General features: G+C 40.5%; 4 protein-coding genes across 8 annotated transcripts in view; 3 read left to right on the top strand and 1 right to left on the bottom strand.

Annotated features, from left to right (window-relative positions):
• LOC144653820 (uncharacterized) overlaps positions 1 to 9,984 on the top strand; it is a 33,853-nt gene extending 23,869 nt beyond the window's left edge. The window contains exons 3-4 of one of the 2 annotated variants that reach the window (XM_078513921.1): positions 8,420 to 8,933; positions 9,207 to 9,984. In XM_078513921.1, coding sequence (XP_078370047.1) covers positions 8,420 to 8,933; positions 9,207 to 9,714 — 1,022 coding nt within the window. In that variant the 3' untranslated portion in view covers positions 9,715 to 9,984. The remainder of the gene's footprint in view (positions 1 to 8,419; positions 8,934 to 9,206) is intronic. The other variant, XM_078513923.1, reaches the window with a different exon arrangement.
• The window catches only part of LOC144653892 (substance-K receptor-like), a 106,621-nt gene that overhangs the window by 7,359 nt on the left and 76,545 nt on the right, over positions 1 to 22,717 (top strand). The gene's annotated exons all lie outside the window — the stretch shown is intronic.
• LOC144653989 (MAP kinase-activated protein kinase 2-like) lies at positions 73 to 2,724 on the bottom strand. Its single transcript, XM_078514119.1, has 2 exons — positions 2,431 to 2,724; positions 73 to 216 (listed from the first exon to the last, which is right to left on the bottom strand). The coding sequence occupies exons 1-2, from the start codon at positions 2,596 to 2,598 to the stop codon at positions 73 to 75; spliced, it is 312 nt and encodes a 103-aa protein (XP_078370245.1). The 5' UTR covers positions 2,599 to 2,724.
• Positions 14,661 to 20,299, top strand: LOC144653987 (uncharacterized). Its single transcript, XM_078514118.1, has 3 exons — positions 14,661 to 14,747; positions 14,966 to 18,414; positions 19,085 to 20,299. Exons 1-3 carry the CDS (start codon positions 14,661 to 14,663, stop codon positions 19,584 to 19,586), a joined length of 4,038 nt encoding a protein of 1,345 aa, XP_078370244.1. The 3' UTR covers positions 19,587 to 20,299.

Here is a 22,717-nt window from a genome sequence, read left to right as displayed (position 1 = left end):
AGAGGTGGCCATATTAGAGAGGTGACTGTACCGAGAGGTTTGACTGTACTCATAATATTTCTGTCACACAACTCACCATTCCATAATTACAAGTAGGCAGTCACTCCTTGCATACTTGTTTTGATAAACATCTTTGATGCCAACAATGAAAGGGCACCCTGATGCCTTCCAGTGCAGTTCCACTTCACGCCATGCTTTAGCATTGTCTTGTAAAACCTTAAAATGCAAAAATAATAAAAGCAAAGTCTGATATGATAATTGATTATGTCACATGCCAAAGTTCAGCTATTTTTTAACCCTTTCAAAAATGGCCAAAAAACCAAGGGGAATTTGTTGCCCACAGCCCTTCAATTTTTAAGTGAAACCCTGTTACACATGCAAGGAAGTGCCAAGGAACCAGATAATTGTATAATTTTAACAGGGTTTGTGATACCAATACATGCTTACTGCTAGTACATGTAAGTTCTGTCCAAACCCATCCCATGAAAGGTCACTGGAAATTCTAAGGGTCTCAAAAGCCAAGATTCTTAATTAAGGAAGTGAAGTGAAATTGGAATTTTTGAAGGTGTATGGGGTTCAAACTAAAAACCTACCCCAGAGAAGGTACATGGTATGGATATTTTCTTTGATACATGTATTCATTACACCAGGGACTTTGTATGAAGTGGTTGTTATACTAGGGGTGTCAAATGGAAAATGCGAGACTTTGTGAGATGGCGAGACTGATATTTTTTCTGCAAGCCTGAGACCTCCAGCCTTGCAAAGAAATTGAGACTCCGAGAAGGCATCAAAGCAAAATTTGAGACAACGAGACCCCTGAAATTTGGCTAAAATTTTACAAGACACACAATTTTTGAAGGACCATTCACCACCCCTTGTAATTAATGCTAGGACTTAATTTTGATTTAGTCTATTGTCGGCTTGGTAGGAGGCATGGTGGCCCAGTGGTTTGCGTGCTGGACTCTGGATTGAATGGTCTGGGTTCCAACACTGGCCAGGGTCATTGTGAAGTGTTCTAGGGCAAGCCACTTAACTCTCATTATGATAGTGCCTTTCTCCACCCAGGTGAATAAATGGATACTGGCAAAATAATGCTGCGAGATAACCCTGCGATGGACAGCATCCCACCCAGGGGGAGTAGAAACACTCCTAGCCCAGGATTAGCACCGGCAAGCATGGCCCACTATAACGCTCAAGGCTTTTAACCTATTACGTATTGTGGGTTACAACCTCTACAAAAAGTCATGTAGTAATCATTTGTTAGCATGGCGAAAGTACATAATTAAGCACTTTGCTTAGTGAGAGGACAACAGAAATTGTGGCTTTAGTTACTTTTAGTGGTGCCACACTCTATAGGGAAAATAACTGTCTAAATGCACGCGCAAAATGGCATGAACAAAAGCAGTACTGCACGAGTGATCCACAGTTATGAATTTGGAAAAATGCTGCCCTTAATAAACAAATAATAGCTAACGTACCGCAAGCAGACTGGAGTGAAACTAACTGCAAGCAAACCGGAGTGGGACTAACTGCAACCAAACTAGAGTGGAACTAACCGCAACACACAAGATTGAAATCACTTTTAGACAGTTTTTGTTTGAAATTCGTCATTTTGCACGGCATTTAGACAGTTGTTTTTACTAGAAAGCACGGCACCACTTAAAGTAACTATAGCCGAAATTGTTACTGTATGTGCATTATTACCCGCATTTCCTGTCTGGCAGATAAATTCTAAGTAAAACTTTTTTTAGTTAGTGAATTAATTGTGGTCATCAGCATTTTTCATAATAAACTGTTGAAAAGTTATACTACTGAAAAAAATGTCTTGATGGAATCTGGCCACAGACTTAAAAACATGTTGACTAAATAAACTACAAACTGAATTGAAAGCATGTCGGTTAGCTAATTAAATTCTTTCTCAGTTACTATTGCATTATGCAATATTTACTTTCTACATTGAGAACATGCCAAGATAAAATACTAAAATCGAGCAATATTCTTTATTTCAGTAGGAAAACAAAATCGAACAGCGCACATGTACACCGGCAATCTTAAAAGAACGGCTTATGCAATGATAGGCTTATTTACTGCTGTGCGCAAGATTTCTGCATGACGGCCGAATCGACATCATTCAATCAAAACTGAAAATCTAGCTTTGCTCTCGAATTGAATACGGTATGCACAGCCTTTCTTTTATAGTTCAAACACCGAAAGAAATTTCACATTGCAAACTGAAGCTTAAAAAATAAGAGGATCAAGCGAATGGAAGGATATCAATCGTATTTAAGATGTTTGAAAATCAACAATTCGCCGTCATCTGACGGTCATGCATTCACAACACAGCTTGAGTAATCATGAATTTACCGTACTAAATTGAACTCTGGAACGTTACATGCTAAACTAAGGTAACATATTAACGATTGTACTCACCTTTAAAGCGAACCTTTTGCCCGATTTCTTTTCAAAACACTCTAGAACTTTGCCGTTTATCCCCACTCCTAAAACTTTCTGAGATAGATCGTAGTCATTCGTTATGAGCGAGGTCTTCGGCCGTAAAGGCGGTGGAACTTTAAACAATGGCTTCGTGGCCGATGACATAGCTAAACGATCGTACCAACGCTAAAAATTTTCGTAAACAGGGGGATTTTGTTGCTTTCACTCCGGCGAAAACGACAAACTAAAATATGCTGAGGTTCAAGAAATTTACCGAGTCGCCATGATAAATTCCGTGGAACGACCAGAAGACTGGACCCGAGAATATTGGCATGTTCTATTTTTGGAAACGGAAGTTGCACGACATGATGAAATGAACGTGCAAGTATATAAAAGCCGAACGCGCGTACCCTGGCCTAGCAGATCGGAGATCTTATTTTTTTTTTTCTCTTTTCAGGCAGTAGGACTGTGCAGAAAGCTCATTTAGCTCCTGTGAACCTTATGATAGCTGCTAAAGAACGAAGCCGAAAAGCTGTTGTGAAGAAAATTTGTTGACAGGCCAAGAGAGAATTTTCGCTCTTCTTTCCCAACCATTGGCCAGGAGGAAACCTGCTGACATTGCATGTTGCAGCCAAACTAGAACTGCTCTCTAAGCTTTTCATTTTAAAGGTTGATTGTATCACCGGAGATGGCGAATAACTCCATCGGAAGACGAATAGTAAGTTCTAAGTGATTCACTATTTTGTAGTTATGAACTTGTCGCATTTGTTGTAGTCTCAGCTCGTCTCAGCTCAATCGAAAAAAAAAAATAAATAGACCAAAGAATCATGACTTCATAGATTGTTAGCCAAAAAACGGTCTGTTTAAGAAGTTTTAGGTTTGGATTGAGTTTAAAGAGTTTCATCGAACCAGGTTAATACTTTGTTTAATTTGTTCATTTCGTTTCTAGTTCCGGCTTGCAAGAAAGCTTAACGGTGCCTGAATATTTAGTAGCTTTTTAACAACAACAATAATAATAATAATAATAATAAAATAATATAGCGCCTATCCGGACCTGCTCTTAGTGCTTTACAATAATTTTAAAGGCCTTAAAAGAAAAACACTACTAATTTTACAATATGATATTAAATAGATTTAGCCAAGCCTAAAAGCGCAGCTCCCCGGTTATTTACTTTGTCCGTTTTTCCCCCCCCCCTTTTTTTTCCCCCCCCCCAAAAAAAAAAAAAAAAAAAAAAACCCGTAAATCCGAATTTACTGACCGTTAACAGAAAAATATATAGCACTGGAACCCGCGATCTAATGCGTACCATTATATGGACAGCGGTAAACTTCAAAAAACATTTGACTCTACCTCGATGAGTTCTATATCTGAGCCCGCGATATGGTCATGTGATACTGGTCAGCGGATAGCTTGTTTTAACGGATGTCAATTGACCATAACATGGATATCCAATATCAACGATGTAAGCTCTCGTTAACCTTACCAACCTGGCGTTTTTCTGGAGAATGGCCGCCAGTCCACCATGTTGGGGTGACGTCGTCGCTATGATCACGAAAAACCAAAAGCATGGTTCTTTTAATTTTCTATGGGTATGGGGCTCCACTCTGCGGCCCTTCGGTGGGAGCTCCGCTAAAACCGATACAAAATGGCTTAAATGAGCTGTATGAATCTTTAACTCTTATCGTGCAAATCCCGGATTTTTCAGGGATTTGACGGGATGGCCATCCAACATGTGACGTCAGAAATTTACACGTCAGCAGATTTTTGTGATGTGCAACTAACAGAGGTTGAATAGAACTCTCCACAGGACTGTCCATCTTGAAAATTGACTGCATTCGGACAGAACTAATCGAAAAACACGTGATCAGTGTTTGGTGTAAAATTGGTGGTAAACCAATTTCATTATACCTGTACTTGATCATGGTCTCCTTTCCAGGAAAGCAATAAAAGGGAAGGAGCAAGGCGAAAAAAACTCGGAACGGTACGGCAAAAAAGTCCAAATTTTGGCTTAAGTGCATGCGCCAAAAGAAAACAATGTGCATTTTAACATGGAAACTTCAGCAAAATCTTACTGCAGTGTGAGGAAGTGCATTTCTAGCAAAGTTAAGATACATTAAATTTTTAACCGTTTAATTAAAATTTAACGTTTAAAAATTGTAGTTTTTTTAGTAATTTCAGCATATTAAGGGTTAAATGAAAGAATCCAGCACAGTTAAGTTGTAGCTAAGTTGTAAACAATAAGTAGAATACTCCGCTAGTATTAAAATGCACTCGGTAACCTTTTGTAAACGCTCACCAAATCGCATTGAAACACACCAATCAAACAGGTTTCCAGCCTTTGTTTAAAAATTTATTTTGATTGGTCCATTTCCCCTTCGATCGCTAGCCCGATTCATGTGGACACATCAAAACGCTGGTTACCATCAAACATTCCTTACAATACATTTGCTTAATTCAGTGTTGATTATAGACGTATTCATTTGTTTATTTGAAATTCGTGTTGATGTAACCACTCTGATGATCGACTCTTATCACTAGCTATTGCTCTTGTTGTTGTTGATGGTTGTTGTTGTTATTATTCTGCTACTGGAATGGAATAGTCAGGATGTGCTTTATTCAGACAATGGATTTTTTCTATTTTTCAGCTGTCATTGCAAAGGATGGCCTTTAATTTCCTGACCACACCTGACAAAGATAGTGGTCTGAGTCGATTGCAGTCAGCCTGCATTGACGAAGACGTCGAGACTGTAAGCTTAATCTTGAATTATAGTCCAGACAAACTTGACAGTACAATAGCTCTTAGTTTGAAGATCGGCCACAACGCACCCAACTTCGCTGGGAAATCAATTTACGCTGTCTTGCGGCAACAAGTCTCTAAAGAGCATAAGCAAATAAGCGAAATGGTAGAAAAAGTTACAAAGCATTTCCAATCTCAGTCCCTTCTTCATTTGGCTGCAAAAAAGGGACAGCTAGAGCATCTTTGCAGATTACTTGATTGTGGTGAGCATGTTGATTCTCTGTTGCCTAAACCGTTGTATAAGCATAAAGAGACACCTCTAATGTTGGCAGCCAGGTTTAATGAAGAAGACGTTGTAGAGTTTCTGGTCGAAAGAGGTGCGTCTTTAGAGATGCAAGATGCTAAGGGATACACTGCACTGCATCATGCTGCAATGGGTGGGAAAGTTAGAAATATGCTACGCTTAATAGAACTTGGAGCGAATGTTTTAAAAGTAAATAGAGGTCTAGCATCAGCATTGATTCTGGCTGTGGAAAACGGTCACACAGAAGCTGTCCGTCTTCTTCTAGAGCACGGTGCCGATGCAAAGGAAGTCAATTATAAAGGTGAGAGTCCACTGATGTTAGCTGCGCAAAAAGGCCACATGCACATTATTCATTTGTTGCTAACGAATGGTGAAAATTTAAGTGAAGGAGATAAAGAAGGTCGGTTGCCTTTACATTATGCCGCTGAAGGAGACCAAACAGATGTAGTTAAATTTATTCTTGAAAAAAATGGGAATATATTCGCTAAGACGCTTGGAGAGGATACACTTCTGCATTTGGCGACTCGTCTGGAGTTAGTCCAGTATCTTGTTGAGCAAGGGGCCGACATTCATGCAAGGAACTCCCATGCTAGAACACCGTTACACGCCGCTGCTGAGAAGGGCCAATCTGACACAATCAGCTATCTTTTAAATCAAGGTGCTGATATTAACTCAGAAGACGAGGATAACTGGTCAGCTGTGTGCTTTGCCGTTTATGGAGGTCATGCCGCTGCCTCTAAAGTTTTGATTGAAAGAGATTGCGATTTGAAGCTAGGTAATGACTATTTTCACGATTTTGACAATGATTACTGTTTTGAAAATTTGTTTCAATTTGCTGCCGAAAGAGGAGTGACAGATATATTGCAACCTCTTATCGACCGCGGTTTTTCAGAGGCCCTTGATAAAGTCAATAGAAATGGCGAAACACCTATTGTGCAAGCGGCTTGGGCCGGGCATTATGATACGGTCGCTGTTCTCTTAGACCTAGGAGCTAACGTCAATGGCAATAATGGCACAAAAAGAAAAAATGCAAAAGACAGCTGTGGTGATCACATGGGCAGCGACTGTGAAGACAGCGAGGAAGACGAAGATGATCCGTTCATCTCCCCTTTGCATTACGCTCTGAATGCGGGTCAAAACGAGGTGGCTAAGCTTTTGATAGAAAGAGGAGCTGATACTTCGAACTTGGATAGTTCCCATGATATCCTTCAATTAATTTCTAATAGTGGTGAAACGTTGCTTACGTCAGCAGTTAATTGTGGAGACTTTGATTCGATTTCGCTTCTTCTAGAGAGGGGCGTGGATGTAAATGAAAAGAATATGTCAGGCGAAACAGCTCTTTGTCGTATCCTTACTCAGAACCCACAACACCCTCGCACCACAGAAATAGCTAGGCTTCTCCTTACGCATGGTGCTGAATTAAACATCAGAAATGCCTATTTTCAAACGCCTCTTCAAAGAACATGTTTATTGAATTATGACAAAGTTGCTGAGCTTCTTCTCGAACTCGGTTGTGAAACGAACGTTTATGGCTACTCTAGATCTCCTCTTTTCTTTGCTACTAGAAATAATAATGTTAAGCTTGTCCAGATGTTACTTCAGTACGGTGCTGACCCAAATATTGGAACTGATGACAAAGAAAGGATGACACCTTTGCATGAAGCTGCAAGATCAAACAGTGTCCACGTAGCTCAGGTGCTGTTGGAACATGGCGTTGATTTGGAAGCCACTGACGCACAAGGTCGTACACCCCTTGGTAGGGCAGTAGCTTGTGGTGGTTTGCCTATGGTTGAATTATTGCTAGAACATGGAAGCAGTGTTCATACTAAGGACAATCAGGGAAAAACGCCTATTGTTCTGGCTGTCGAGCCTCCTCTTTGTAACCTTAACGTTGTCAAAACGTTGTTGGATCATGGAAGCCCTGTTAATGACACTGGCGAGCTTGGGAGATCTCCACTTCATTATCTACATTATGCCACAAGGGAATGCTGTGACCTTCTTTTACAATATGGAGCTGATGTTAAATTACCAGACATCAACAAAGAGACGCCTTTACATGTTGCCGCAACAGCTGGTAACACAGCTTGTATCGAGTGGCTCCTTCAGCAAGGTGCTGACGTTGGGGCCTTGGACAGGGAAAATCGCACTCCTCTCCATGCAGCTGCATACGAGGGCAACAGAAGCGCCCTTGAGCTGTTGATTCAACATGGTGCAGATGTTCATTTAGCTGACAAAATGGGCTGGCTTCCTTTGCATTTTGCTGCTGCAAGAGGACAATTTGATGCTGCCAACGTTTTGTTCCAATATGGGAGTGACATAAGAACTGTTGACAACAAAGGGAGAACTGTCCTGTATCTGGCAGTAAGAAGCGGACGCATAGAGTTTATAGAATTTCTTATTCATAATGGAAGCGACGTTAATGCAAAAGATTTTATTGGAAACACAATTCTTGGAGCAGCGTTCCAATACCACTACCTTTTGAACTTTGGCGTGCAGTGGAACGTTCTGAACGCGTATCTCGAGAATGGAGGTGACCACCATGCTGTTGATGTGGTAACTGGTCGAACAACTCTTCATTTTGCTGCAGCGTCTAATGGCATTGCTACGTATTATACGTTGGACAGTCTTCTAAACCAAGGATTGGACCTTGAGGCAAGGGACAAGAATGGCGAAACACCTCTGCACAGAGCAGCTGCACGAGGAACTCCAGAAATGATACAAAGGCTTGTTGATAGAGGAGCAGATTTGTCTGCTGTTAATAACAGAGGACAGACGCCATTTCTTGTTAGTCTTGCCACAAACAAGGAGGAAGAATCAAAGATTTTATTGAAACATGGAAGCAACGTGCAAGTAGCAGACAAACATGGCAACACAGCACTTCATTTTGCTACACACCTAGGCGACCTAGCCTTGCCTAGTATTTTAAAACTGATAATTAAGAAAGGCGGAGATGTTAATGCAGTGAATGCGGATGGTTGTACTCCTCTTCACCGAGCAGCGTTTTATCCATTGTCACGTGTTAGTACAAGGCTTCTGTTGAACGCAGGGGCAAATGTTCATTGCCGAGATAAGCAAGGAAATACGCCTCTCCACCTAGCCATTTCAACAGAGAGTGGAGATGAAAGTGAGATGATTGCCAGCGAGATTGCCAGCCTGCTCATTAAAAATGGAAGTGATATCCATGCTACAAACGTACAGGGAAGAACGTGCCTGCACATGGCGAGTTCTGGCATGGTGGAGAAACTCATTCTGCATGGAGCACAAGTTAATGCTGTTGATGAATTGTGTTGTACCCCTCTTCATCTTGCCCTGCACGCTAATGACATGTATCTGGCAGAAGCTCTCTTGAAGCATGGCGGTGATCCTGAAGCTGTGGATTATAAAGGCAGTACACCTCTGCACGTGGGCTGCTGTTCAGGGAGCATGAAAGCTGTCTCTTTTCTGATTTATAAAGGAAGGTAAGAGGCCAATATGTATTTGCTTAAATCATTCAACGCGGTCAAAGAAACTCCAGTTGATTTATGTTCAAAAATAAGGGAGACTTGTTATTTAGAACAGTCATGCTCACTTGGCTTTTGCGAAAAAATGGATTTAGTTCCTTTGGATATGGTTGCTTGAAAAGACGCAAAAGGTTAAGCATTGATTTGAGCCTTTAATTTGTAATTTAGCGATGAATTTCCTCATTTCCACAGTAATTATTTTTAATTATTCACATAATGGTTTATTTACAGCAATCTCGAGGCTAGAGACGCAAAAGGCTGTACTCCGCTTCACATCTGCGCCGTTTTTGATCAGATACCCACTGCTCGTATACTCGTTGAAATAGGAGCTGATGTGGAAGCTAAAGACAATGAAGGAAGCACTCCTCTGCATCTGGCGTCTGCCTTCAGTGATGTTGACATGGTTCGTCTGTTTCTTGAACACGGAGCGAGTGTGAAGACAAAAGATTCTGAAGGTAGCATTGCTCTTCACACAGCAGCTGCACTTGGCAAGACAGAAATCGTGCGGGTGTTAATTGATGCAGGCAGTGATGTCAATGCGCTTGATGTTAGTGGAAACACACCGCTGCACGTGTCTGCAGGCTCTGGCCACATGAAAATAGTTCGCCTGTTGCTGGATAATGGAGCAGATTTGCCTGCAGTCAACAAGGAAGGGGTAACCCCGGCTGGATGTGCTAAATTGTTTGGTCACAAGGAAGTGGAGCAGTTTATTGAGGAAAGACAATGCTTGAATACATGACACTGATCTTATCGCTGATGGGATAATAATTTCCTTCACTTCACTTTAGAAACAGCTTCGGTAAAAACTTTTTGCCGGTCATTGAATGTGGCTTTGTTTTGTTAAAAAAACTGAACCGGACTTAAGGAAATCATGTTTATTCTAATTAATATTATGGTCTGCATCAACCTTTTTAGACAACTACATAACAGAAGTAAGATTTTTTACTATTAAGCAAACTTAAAAAAGTATATATGTCATTAATAATAATTTTATAAATTTTATAAAGTTATAAAAGTTTAAGTTTTATAAAGCGGCACTCCCGGGAAATGGCCAGCTGACAAAACTTTGCGTCGAATATGAAAAATATGAACTAGGCAGGGACTAGAGAGTATTTATTCCTATGGTCCTTTTGTCCTTCGGCGGTTCCGGTTGGTCGGCCGGTTCGCTCGTCTCCCCCTTGCGGCCACGTGCCTGATCCCCGGCGTACAAGTACGAGAACCGTACCCACTTGCTATGGGAACTCCGACTCATTTTTAGTCTTGTTCCAGTCTCGTCGGCAACATCGCGTATTGGCGGTGCGCTCATTTAGTTGTTACTTCTTCACCCGGTATACACTATCTATCTTTGGTTCTGCTTTATTGGTAAAACCTCTTTTCATTTCACGTAACACTACTTTACTTGTGCACGTGTCCATATATGGGGGCATACAGGTCAGTGACTTATATCGTAGGATATCAGGACAGTAGTCGCGCTCACGCCTGATTGGCTACTTCGAATTTGGGTACGGTAAAATGCAAAATTGATCACATTTTGTACATTTTATTGGTAACAACAACAGCAACGCAAAATAATTATGTAATTGCATTTTTAAGGAAGTTCATACTAGCCTATCAATCAATTAATTTATTTAAAAACATTAACACCGAGGAACGCCTAAAAAGTCGTTAAAAAAAAAAAAAAAAAAAAAAAAAAAAAAAAAAAAAAAAAAAAAAAAAAAAAAAAAAAAAATAAAAAAAAACGCCAAAAAAAAAACTCCTATTTATTAAAATACTTAAAACGTGCTACGTGTATGTATAAACGAAATATAAAGCGTGTAAAAGAAGATAGCGCAACTAGTTGTACCTATCAGTAAGTGCTAACGAGCGAAATGCTCATGTTTGTTGAAAAGAACAGATACTGAATGGTTTTCAATACAATTTATACTTGTTTGAAATGACAACAGGGGACCCAGACGCTGTATTAGTTATACATAATCATTGATAAAACGTTATACAAAATAAAAACGTTGGAATTTACCTGCGTTCCGAAGCGATTTGAATGCGAAAGTGGTCTACGTTGACAGGTCAAAATAACGTTAACTATTTCGCACGTCTAATTATTATAATAAAAAAAATTTCTATTATTAAAAAAAATAAATTCTTGGGGGGAGAACGACATATTTAAATATGCTGAGGATCAAGAGATTCACCTGGAATGACCAGAAGACTGAACCCGAGCATATTAGCCTGTGAATACAGTCGCCTCTCATTCGCTCCCGCTTCTACGTACCGAATAGTACGCGTTTTGCACGTAGTAGCGGGAGCGAGTGAGAGGCGGTTGTATTCGCAGGCTACGAGCATATCAGTTGGCATGTTCTATTTCTGAAAACGGAAGTTGCACGACATGATGAAATATACGTGCAAGTGCAAGTGAAGCTGAACGCGCGTACCCTAGCAGATCACAGATTTTCTTTTTTCAGGCTTATTCAGACTTATTCAGGTATTGGTATTGGTAGCACTGTGCAGAAAGCTTATTTAGCTCCTGTGGTAAACTTATGATACCTGCTAAAGAACGAATCCGAGAAGTTGTCGTGAAGAAAATTTGTTGACAGGCAAAGGGAGAATTTTCGCTCTTCTTTCCAAATCACTGGCCAGAAGGAAACCTGCTGATATTGCATGTTGAAGTCAAACTAGAACTGTTGTTTTAGCTTTTCATTTTAAAGGTTGCCTGTATCACCGAAGATGGCAAGTTACTCCATCGGAAAACGAATAGTAAGTTTTAAGTGATTCACTATTTTGTAGTTATGAACTTGTCGCATTTGTTGTAGTCTCAGCTCGTCTCAGCTCAATCGAGAAAGTTGATCTGTCGCGAACTGTAGCACGTATGTTTTAGAATAAATAGACATAACAATGGTGACTTCACACATTGTTAGCCAAAAATGGCCTGATTAAGCAGTTTTAGCTTCGGATTGTGTTTTTAACCGGGTGGAGTCTGGTGCCCCCCGGTTCATAATCTACCCGGCGTTTTGTTTTTTGTCGTTTTTTTTTTTGGCGGTAGGGCATTGAAGGTCACGAATGTTGATTGGCTTAAAACCGGTCATCTTTCATCACTCACTTGAAATTGCCTCAATGGGGCAAGGGGAATGGGACGGAGGAAATGTTTTAAATTACTTGCCACTTGAGGGATTAAAATTACGTGCGTTATACGCGTTTTCCATGTGTTTAACTTAACAATAAATCATCGCTTAGACCACAGTGCAAAATAGAATTGCTGCTAAGTTGGAAATGACCAGTACGAGATATAAATGAAAGAGTCACGTTATATTTTATGAGTTTTAAAAGTAAAACGAAAACAACTCTGATATATCCACCTTCAAAGTCTTCAAAAGTGATCAAAATGCCTTTGACCTTTAATACTGACGGCCGAGTATCGTATATCGCATGTCACGCTTTAGTATAACGCACTACTTGTTGAACAGCAATAAAAGGAAATATAAATGCTACTGGGTTTGTCTTAAAGCCTTAGGCTTTCTTGTTAGCTAAAAGAGTGGTTAAACATTAACCACCCGGTTTCGAGCTACTAAGTAGCTACTTGTTAAAGTTTCATCGAACCGCGAGTTTAATACTTTAGCTTACTTTGTTTTGTTCATTTCGACAATTGGCAACGTTTTTCAAATTTGTCGTTCGAAATTTGCTTAGTCTTTAACAGTCAAAACCATTCTTGGTTATTTTTGTTTTTTTATTTCTACTTTCTTGTTTTTCTATGTTAGAAAAATATCATTTTAAGGTTTCCTTCAAATAGAAAGGAATCAGAAAGTAGGGCCCCAATGGGTCCGTGTGTTCTGCTGGTATAAAGTATCAACATTGCTAATGTAACTGTCTTCAGTTTTTCGGGTAACACGAGATGATTTGTCACGTAAGTTAATACGACATTTGAAACCTTTTTAAAAGGTAACAACCCTCGTCAGAGCCAAAATCTATAGGTCTGTTGCAGCGCGTACAAATATCAAACGTTAAAAACAACCCAATATCTTTTTTTGGCGATCGTTATGTTTTCACTCCGACGTATACAACTGTGACATCTTCGGTTATTTCCAATTTCACGTTTAAATTTCACGTTTATATCTACCGGGCTATATCAGGGTTTATTTTTTTACCGGCCGCAGGAAAAAAGGCTGATCGCACATTCGTCTTCATTATCTTATTTTGGAATGCCCGATCGCACGTTCGTGGTTAGCTACCGCTGCGTACGTCACCAGCCACAATATAAAGAACTGTTTCAGCGCGTATAAATATCAAAATGCAAAAACAATTCAATATCGCTTTGTCTTGCGTCACGCCATCTCGTGTAACGTCGTCCTTATTTTTTTATCTTTTTTTCATCCAGCAGGAACACAAAGTGCTCGGGTACATTTTTTTCTGATGAAAATTAGAATTCGCGCTACGAAGCCTGAGAGCACGAACCATCAATGACGCAACTCCCATGGAAACATTAAACATTTGACGCTCAATTGAAAAAATGCAAAGGTCGGCACTTCATCGAATTACCACGAGGTTGCTCGAAGAGTCTTTGATTCATTGATAAAGATCAGAACTTTTCAGGCCAGAAGAAGGAATGAATAGAATAGCAGGTAGAGAGAATAAGAAAGCAGAGAAAAAAGAGTAGGGACTGGGCAAGAAAAAAAATCGGATTGGTTTGGCTTATGCGCATGCGCCAAAATAAAATATTGTACTTTTTTACATCATCTTACCGCAGTGAGAAAAAGTGCCTCTCTTCTCTACCGCTTGTATTAAAACGCGCTTGGTAACCTTTTGCAGACGCTCGCCAAATCACATTGAAACACACCAATCAAACAGGTTTCCAGCCTTTGTTTAAAAATGTACTTTGATTGATCAATTCCTCCTTTGCTAACCCGATTCGTCTGAACGCGTCAAAACGCTGCATTGGTTATAACCAAAAATTCCCTACAATACATTTATCTTATTAACCACGCACGAAGTCCATACTGGCGAATATTGGCCCGAGGTCTTGACAGTACGGATCGAGCGCAGCGAGGTCCGTACAAAAAAGACGGAGGGTCAATAATCGACCAGTACGGTCTAGAGCAAGCTTGGTTAATAAGAGATTTATTACACGACTGGAAACTTTGTGAAGTGAGAATTGCTACCCGGTAGACGTCTTGGAAAACAAAGTGCGGCAAAATCTTTACACGCGCTAAAGGAGTTATAATTATTTCTGTGTTTAAGGTCATTTCATTTTCAAAGCAATAAAGACTCCGAAAATAATCTTGCAAAAAAATCGTGCAAAAAATCTTGTGCTAAATCGTGCTGGAATAAGTGCGGGATCATCCGGGACAAAAACCCGGTCCGATACTTGGAAAATATCGGCCCTCTCGGGACCGGAAATAAAGTAATCTGATTGGCTGATTTAGTTATTGGCCCTCCGACCGCCTTAGTCGTGTAATAAATTTGCTTAATTCATTGTTGTTTAAGACGTGTTCATTTGTATATTTGAAATTCATGTTGATGTCACCACTCTGATGATCGAGAATTTTATCACTATTGCTCTTGTTGTTGTTGTTGTTGTTGTTGTTGTTGATGGTTGTTGTTGTTATAATATTGTTCTTGCTACTGGAACGGAATAGTCAGGATGCTTTTTATTGAGACAATGGATTATTTTCTATTTTTCAGCTGTCATTGAAAAGGATGGCCTTTAATTTATTGACCACATCTGACAAAGATAGCGGTTTGAGCCGATTGCAGTCGGCCTGCATTGACGGAGACGTCGAGACTGTCAGCTTAATCCTGAACTATAGTCCAGACAAACTTGACAGTGCTATAGCTTTTAGTTTGAAGATTGGCCACAACGCACCCAACTTCGCTGGCAAATCAATTTACTCTGTCTTGCGACAACAAGTCTCTGAAGAGCATAAGCAAATAAGCGAAATGGTCGAAAAAGTCACAAGGCACTTTAAAGAGATTTGTGGTTTGTTTTTTTCCTCGCCGCCCAGGAGCGGCAAAAAAATTTTGGAAAGGGAAGAAAAAAAAAAAAGGGGAAAAAAAAAATTGCCTTAAAAGTTGGAGCTAGTGTTTCAAACGAAGATTACTACGAAACGTCAGCATTGTTTCTTGCTGCTGAAAATGGTCACACAGAGGCTGTCCGTCTTCTTCTAGAGCACGGTGCCGATGCAAACAAGGTCGACCATGATGATGGTAAGACTCCTCTTATGATAGCTGCAGAAAAAGGCCACTTGCAAATCAGTCATGTGTTGCAAAAGCATGGTGCAGATTTAAGTAGAGGCAATGAAAAAGAAGAAGGGCCAAGAGAAGGTTGGTTGCCTTTACATTATGCTGCTGAAGCAGGCCAAACAGATGTAGTCATATTTATTCTTGAAAAGGATGGAAATATATTTACTGAGACGCCAGCAGGGGATACACTTCTGCATTTAACCTCTCGCCTAGAGTTAGTCCAGTATCTTGTTGAGCAAGGGAGTGACATTCATGCAAGAAATTCCGACGGTTATACACCGTTACTCGCCGCTGCTAAGAAGGGCCAATCTGACACAATCAGCTATCTTTTGAATCAAGGTGCTGATATTTACTCAGGAGCAGAGTCTTACCAGTCTGCTTTATTCCTTGCCATTTCAAATGGTCACACTGCTGCATGCAAGGTTTTGATTGAAAGAGAATGCGAATTGAAGCTAGTTAACAGGGACGATGGTTACCTTGTTGACAAAAAGGTGTTTCAATTAGCTGCCGCACGAGGGCTGACAGATGTGTTGCAACTTCTCCTTGACAGAGGTTTAGTTAAGGCCGTTGATGAAGTCGATAGATATGGTAAAACACCCTTGATGCAAGCGGCTAGGGCGGGACATTGCGATACGGTCGCTTTTCTCTTAGACCAAGGAGCTAACGTCAATGGCAATAATGGCACAAAAAGAAAAAATGCAAAAGACAGCTGTGGTGATCACATGGGCAGCGACTGTGAAGATAGCGAGGAAGACGAAGATGATGAATATATGAGGTTCTGCAACGAAAGGCAGAACATCGACATCTCCCCATTGCATTGCGCCCTAAAGGCGGGTCAAAACGAAGTAGCTAAACTTCTGATTGAAAGAGGAGCTGATACTTCGAATTTAGATAGTTCCCATGATGTTCTTCAACTACTTTCTGATAAAGAATTTTCCTTCAAGAAACCGGAAGGTGGTGAAACGTTGCTTACGTCAGCAGTTAATCGTGGAGACTATGATTCAATTCCGCTTCTTCTAGAGAGGGGTGTGGATGTAAATGAAAGGAATATGTCAGGCGAAACAGCTCTTTGTTGTATTCTTCAGCGCCCACCACACCCTCGTACCACCGAAATAGCTAAGCTTCTTCTTATGCATGGTGCTGATTTTAACATCAGAAATGCCAGATTTCAAACGCCTCTTCAGATAGCTTGTTTAATGAATTATGACAAAGTGGCTGAGCTTCTTCTTGAACTCGGTTGTGAAACGAACGTTTATGTATATGGAAACTCTCCCCTTCATCATGCTACGGAAAACAACAATGGCAAACTTGTCCAGATGCTACTTCAGTATGGTGCTAATCCGAACATGCAAAGTGATAAAGTAGAGACGACGCCTTTGCATGAAGCTGCAATTTCAAACAGTATCCACGCAGCTCAGGTGCTGTTGAAACATGGCGTTGATTTGGAAGTAATAGACGTAATAATAGGTCGTACACCCCTCGCTGAGGCAGCAGCTCGTGGTATTTTGCCTATGGTTCAATTACTACTAAAACATGGAAGCAGTGTTCATACCAAGGACAAACAGGGAAAGACTCCCGTTATACTTGCTGTCGAATGTTTTCGTTGTGGAGACACAGACCATCATGGAAACACCGTTAACGTTGTCAAAACATTGTTGGATCATGGTAGCCCTGTTACCGTAACTGACGGGTTTGGGAGATCTCCACTTCATTATATACATCATGCCACAAGGGAATGCTGTGAGCTTCCTTTACAGCATGGAGCTGATGTTAATTTACCAGACACCAACAAAGAGACGCCTTTACATGTTGCCGCAGCAACTGGTAACACAGCTTGTATTGAGTGGCTCCTTCAGCAAGGTGCGGACGTTGGGGCCTTGGACAGGGAAAGTCGCACTCCCTTCCACGCAGCTGCATACGAGGGCCACAGAGGTGCCCTTGAGATGTTGATTCGAAATGGTGCTGATGTTCATTTAGCTGATAAAATGGGCTGGCTTCCTTTGCACTTTGCTGCTGCAAGAGGACAATTTGATGTTGCAGAATTTTTGGTTCAAAATGGGAGTGACATAAGAACTGTTGACATCAAAGGAAGAACTGTCCTTTATCTAGCATTTACTTCAAACTGGTTTTGCAGAGAGCTGATTGAGTTTCTTATTGATTGTGGAAGCAACGTTAATGCAAAAGATTTTAGTGGACACACAGTTCTTGGAGCGTTATTAGACGAATGTTGTAATTCTTGGTGCTTGCATTTGGAATGGAACGTTTTGGAAACGTATATTGAAAATGGAGGTGAAAAACATGCTGTTGATGCAGTAACTGGTCAAACAACCCTTCATTTTGCTGCAGCGTATAATGATGTCGCTACGTTGGACACTCTTCTAAACCACGGATTGGACCTTGAGGCGAGAGACAAGAATGGAGAAACACCTCTACACCGAGCCGCTGCACGAGGAACTCCAGAGATGATACAACGCCTTGTCGATAGAGGAGCAGACTTGTCTGCTGTTAATAACAAAGGACAGACGCCATTTCTAGTAAGTCTTGCTGAACACAACAAGGAAACATCGAATATTTTACTGATACTTGGAAGTAGCGTGCAAGTGGCAGATAAAGATGGCAACACGGCACTTCATTTTCTTTTTTCTTCTTTACATCGTTATGGTAAATGCCGGCCTTGTTTCACTCTTCTGAAACTGATGATAAAAAATGGTGCGGACGTTAATGTAATGAATGCGGCTGGTCGCACTTCTCTTCACCAAGCAGCGTTCTTTACATTCACAGGCGGTGCTGTAAGGCTTCTGTTGAAGGCAGGGGCAAGTGTTCATTGCCGTGACAAGGAAGGAAACACGCCTCTTCACATAGCCGTCGAAAGTGGAAGCGATGACGTTGCCTGCCTGCTCATTGAGAACGGAAGTGACGTCCTTGCTGCTAATGAACAGGGAAGGACATGCCTGCATGTGGCAAGGTGCAAATACTGTGATTATGGTGTAGAAAAACTGATTTTACATGGGGGACAGGTTAATGCTGTTGATAAGTTGGGTTCTACCCCACTTCATCTTGCCCTGCACGCAAATGACAGTTTACTGACAAAAGCTCTGTTGAAGCATGGCGGTGACCCTGAAGCTGTGGATTATAAAGGCAGTACACCTCTGCACGTGGGCTGTTGTTCCGGAGGCTCGGAAGCTGTCTCCGTTGTAATTTATAGAGGATGGTAAGATGGCATTCTGTGTTTTTTTTTTTTTACTTTTGCTTAGATTTTTCAACTAGATCAAAATACTTATAATACATAGTTTAGGCTAATCACTTGAGCTTTATATTTTTAAATTAGCGACGAAATTCATTATTTTCACTCGTACAGTAATAATTCGATTTAGCGCCCTCCTTCCAATACGCGCCCCCTTCCGAATAAGCGCCCCCCTTCGAATGTGTTTTTGTCAATAAGCGCCCCTATTCCAATAAGCGCCCCCATTCTAATAAGCGCCCCATTCTTATAAGCGCCCCTATTCTAAAGAGCGCCCCTATTGTGGATAACTGCCCCTACTGAAGTCATCGACATCGAAGAGATAAACTCATGAACTTGATTCACGGTACTATACAGGTATATATTTACTGCTAAAATAAACAATTATTTAAAAAGTAACAAACTTTTCAACAATTTGTTGCTGTTAAAGTTTCTGTTATTGTTAGTTATTTTAGTATTTCTCAAAGTTTTCTTTTAAACATTTTGTTCTTTCTCAAATAAAAACCCTGTCCCGAATAAGCGCCCTGTCTCGAATAAGCGCCATCCCTTAAGGTGCCAAAAGTAAATAAGCGCCCTGGGCGCTAAATCGAATCATTACGGTAATTGATTTTTATTAACCATATAATTTTTTAACTTACAGCAATCTCGAGGCTAGAGACGCAAAAGGCTGCACTCCACTTCACAGCTGCGCCGTTTTTAATCAGATACTGACTGCTCAAATACTCGTTGTAAAACGACCGGATATGGAGGCTAGAGACAATGAAGGGAACACTCCTCTCCATCTTGCTTCAGCCTTCAGTGATGTGCGTATGGTTCTTTTGTTTCTCGAGTACGGAGCAAGTGTGAAGTCAAGCGATTCTGAAGGCAGTATTGCTCTTCACACAGCGGCTGCACTTGGCAAGAAAGATATCGTGCGCGTCTTAATTGATGCAGGCAGTGATGTCAATGCGCTTGATGTTAGTGGAAACACTCCGCTGCACGTGTCTGCAGGCTCTGGTCACATGGAAGTAGTTCGCCTGTTGCTGGATAATGGAGCAGATTTGCGTGCAGTCAACAAGGAAGGGTTTGCCCCGGCTGGATGTGCTAAATTGTTTGGTTACAAGGAAGTGGCGCAGTGTATTGAGGAAAGACAATTCTTTTAAAAATACATGACACTGGCCTTATCGCTGATGGGAAAACAATTTCCTTCACTTGACTTTACTGGGAAACAGCTTGTAAAAACGTTTTGCCAGTCATTGAATGTGGCTTTGCTTTTATTCTAATTAACATTATGGTCTGCATCACTCTTTTTAGACGACTACATAAGAACTACGATTTTAGACTACTTAATAAACCTAAAAAAAGTATAAAGGTCACTAATGATCATTATATATATTTTTAATGTTAAACCTTTATCAAGCCGTCACTCCCGAGAAATGGCCAGCTGACCACTTAATAGAGGTTGCCCAAAGTTTTACGTGGAATATGAGAAATATAAACTAGACCCGGGACCGTCAGAGCATGATGCAAAATTGATCACATGATTTACCTTTTATTGGTTGCAACAACAGCTACGCAAATAATGATTAATTGTTAGAGACTGTGTCACGAATTTAGCATGGGCATTTACGCATGAAAAAAAAAAAAGACCTAACAAATTCGGTGAAATATAAAAATAACCTCTTAAAACAGTGAAGGAACATTTTTATAACACAGCAAATACAAAAGAAGGTACGGATAGCCAAAAGTTGTTGGGCTGAACAGTTTTCAAAGTTAATTTCGTCTGCTTGTAATTAAAACTATAACGCCCGGGAGACACATTTGGTTGCAAGTAAGCTTTGTTCATACTTGCCAATCAATCAATCAATCAATCAATCAATCAATCAATCAATCAATCAATCAATCAATCAATCAATCAATCAATCAATCAATCAATCAATCAATCAATCAATCATTTTAAACACGTAAACACTGTGGAACAACTATAAGTTCGTTAAAACTTTTACGTGCATATTCAAACGAAATAGAAAAGAATACAAGGAGATAACTAGTTGTACCGATCGGCAAGTTCCAACGAGCGAAATGCTCAAGACATGTTTGTTGATAAGAACAGAAACTGAATGGTTTTCAATAGAATTTTTACTTGTTTTAATCCAAATGCTGTATTAGTAATACATAATCATTAAATAAAAATGTTGCCATTTACCTGCGTTCCAGTGTCTTGTTTTGGCCGGTTTGGAAGCGATTCTATTCAGAGCGAAGACGATTTAGGTTGCGAGTTCAAAATGTCAACTGGTCTATCGCAACGTTAATACGACGCGTCTATATTATGCATCTGTCACTGGAAACCCCCACCCCCCCCCCACCCCGGGGAGACATGGGACATGGGTAGGGCTCTGTAGGGGCTTTGACTCTTTGCCTTGCCTGAGAGGGGTGGGGGATTAGTGTATTTTAGCCCGTTGCCTTGGCCGAGCAGGTAGAGTTAGGTTGGGAGTTGGGACACTTTTAAGCAAAAGTACCCAAGATTGCTTTATCGCCAAATTTTGCCTGTTTTACTTTGCTTTGGCTCCATAAATTGGATTTCAATGGAAAAAGCACAATTTGAAGGGAATTGTCCTTTTCAATTAAGTGTTCCCAGGAGCCTGGTGTCTAACGTTAAAACGTGGCATGTAAGGGGACTGGGACATGAGCCTGGCAACAAGACGAACGAAAGGTACAGAGAATCTCTTGAATTTATTTGTTACAAATGCCCATCGGTTCTTTTTATTTCTAATTAGGAATTAGCAAATGTTGAATAACCTTTTTTATTATACATATAGCGAGAATTTTAAGCAATAGACCTTGCAAATAGAATTCTATATTTGCTATATTTCACATGTGAAAAAGCGATACGAACCAATCAGCATCTAGAGTAGTACGACTCAACCAATCACAGCGAGAGAATTCAAATGGTTTCCAACAAGGTTGAGAAAGCGAGCGGCAAGTTTGCTCTCGACGGTAGTTTATGCTTTGAAAACATGGCTGCACGTTTTCTTTTTTTACAAAAGTTTGCCTTTTAATTTTAAGAACTTAATGGAAATGCAAGCCAACAGAAACATGCTAAGCAAAACCTAAAGAATACAGCAGTGATAAAAATTATTCTTCAAAGGCGAAGTGAAGACAGTCTAAGGCGAAGTGTCGATAAGTGAAAGCGAAGACAAGACTTTCTTCGGTCTTTCTAAGAATATTCACGCACTTTTGGGATGGTCTTGGTTTAGTAAATTGCATTTTTAATCTGGATTACGTCGTAATTATTGTTTAATTAACCGACTCCTTGTGTTGTCACAATTTGTTCTCAATTCGCCAGTTGATTTGCCAGTAGTTTACTAGTATTCGCTTGTGGCGAAGTTTCCTCGATGCGATACGAAGTTTTTAACGTAACTGTAACGCAGTGTGTTTATTTAAATAAAGTTTTTGTCTAGGAGAGTTTGTCGCCAGTAATTTTTCTTTTTTTTTGTACATGTATATATTATTGAAATAGCGAATTCGCTTGTAAAGCTCCGTGGATTTGCAGCTTTGTTTTCTCGCGCCGTTAACTGCAGCTGTTGTATGTCAAAGGCTACAAACTGGAAAAATTGGCGTAAAACGTTCAATGGTTGAATTCTCGTTATATATACCCGGCGTATCACATCGAACGTTCGGTTTTCGAACTCATTCGAACGCAATCGAAATTAATCGCACGATTAAATTCGATTTTGTTCGGTCATCGAACGAAATCGAACTCACAAAAAATAAATGCAAATCGAACCAAATCGAACGTTCGATAAAGTCCCGTTCGATTTATAGTTCGGTCGCCGAACGATACCTAAGCGAGCGGCAGTTATGTCATATCTGACGATATGATCTGAATCGAGCGAATGTTCGGTTTTTCATCATTTTATTATCACGGGGATAAATGCCCGGGTAAATGCGTCAATCGATCCAGCCATCTAAAGTTATGTTATCCAGCCATCTAAAGTTATGTTTCCTTTATTTCCATACTTAATTTTAGACCCGACATTCACAGATCGACACAGAGTATTTCCCGGGCATTTGTTACCCGGGTTTTTACCTGCTCGTCCCCGTCGTCTTTTGTCCGTCTTGGTGGACTGCGCCGGGGGTCGGGAGGGGGGGTCCCATCATCCTTCGCGTCGCTTCGCTGGCGCTGGGGCGAGTCGGGTTTTTACCACGGGAATGAGGTTCGTGAGTTTTGTAAATTTTGCTATTTTGCTATTTGCAAATTTTGCTATTTCCAACGGTACGCTTCTAGTTACAT

This window comes from Oculina patagonica, chromosome 5 (assembly GCF_052425735.1).
Source record: "Oculina patagonica isolate OP01 chromosome 5, crgOcupat, whole genome shotgun sequence".
Taxonomy (NCBI): domain Eukaryota; kingdom Metazoa; phylum Cnidaria; class Anthozoa; order Scleractinia; family Oculinidae; genus Oculina; species Oculina patagonica.
Note: the sequence above shows the minus strand (reverse complement) of the source record. Positions and strands in the feature narration are given on the sequence as shown.

Coding starts and splice junctions, on each gene's coding strand:
- LOC144653989 (XM_078514119.1), bottom strand. CDS start 2,598: ATGTCATCGGCCACGAAGCCATTGTTTAAAGTTCCACCGCCTTTACGG. Junction 217..2,430: donor GCAAAAGGTTCGCTTTAAAG/GTGAGTACAATC, acceptor TTGCATTTTAAG/GTTTTACAAGACAATGCTAA.
- LOC144653987 (XM_078514118.1), top strand. CDS start 14,661: ATGGCCTTTAATTTATTGACCACATCTGACAAAGATAGCGGTTTGAGC. Junction 14,748..14,965: donor TTGACGGAGACGTCGAGACT/GTCAGCTTAATC, acceptor CTCGCCGCCCAG/GAGCGGCAAAAAAATTTTGG. Junction 18,415..19,084: donor GTTGTAATTTATAGAGGATG/GTAAGATGGCAT, acceptor TTTAACTTACAG/CAATCTCGAGGCTAGAGACG.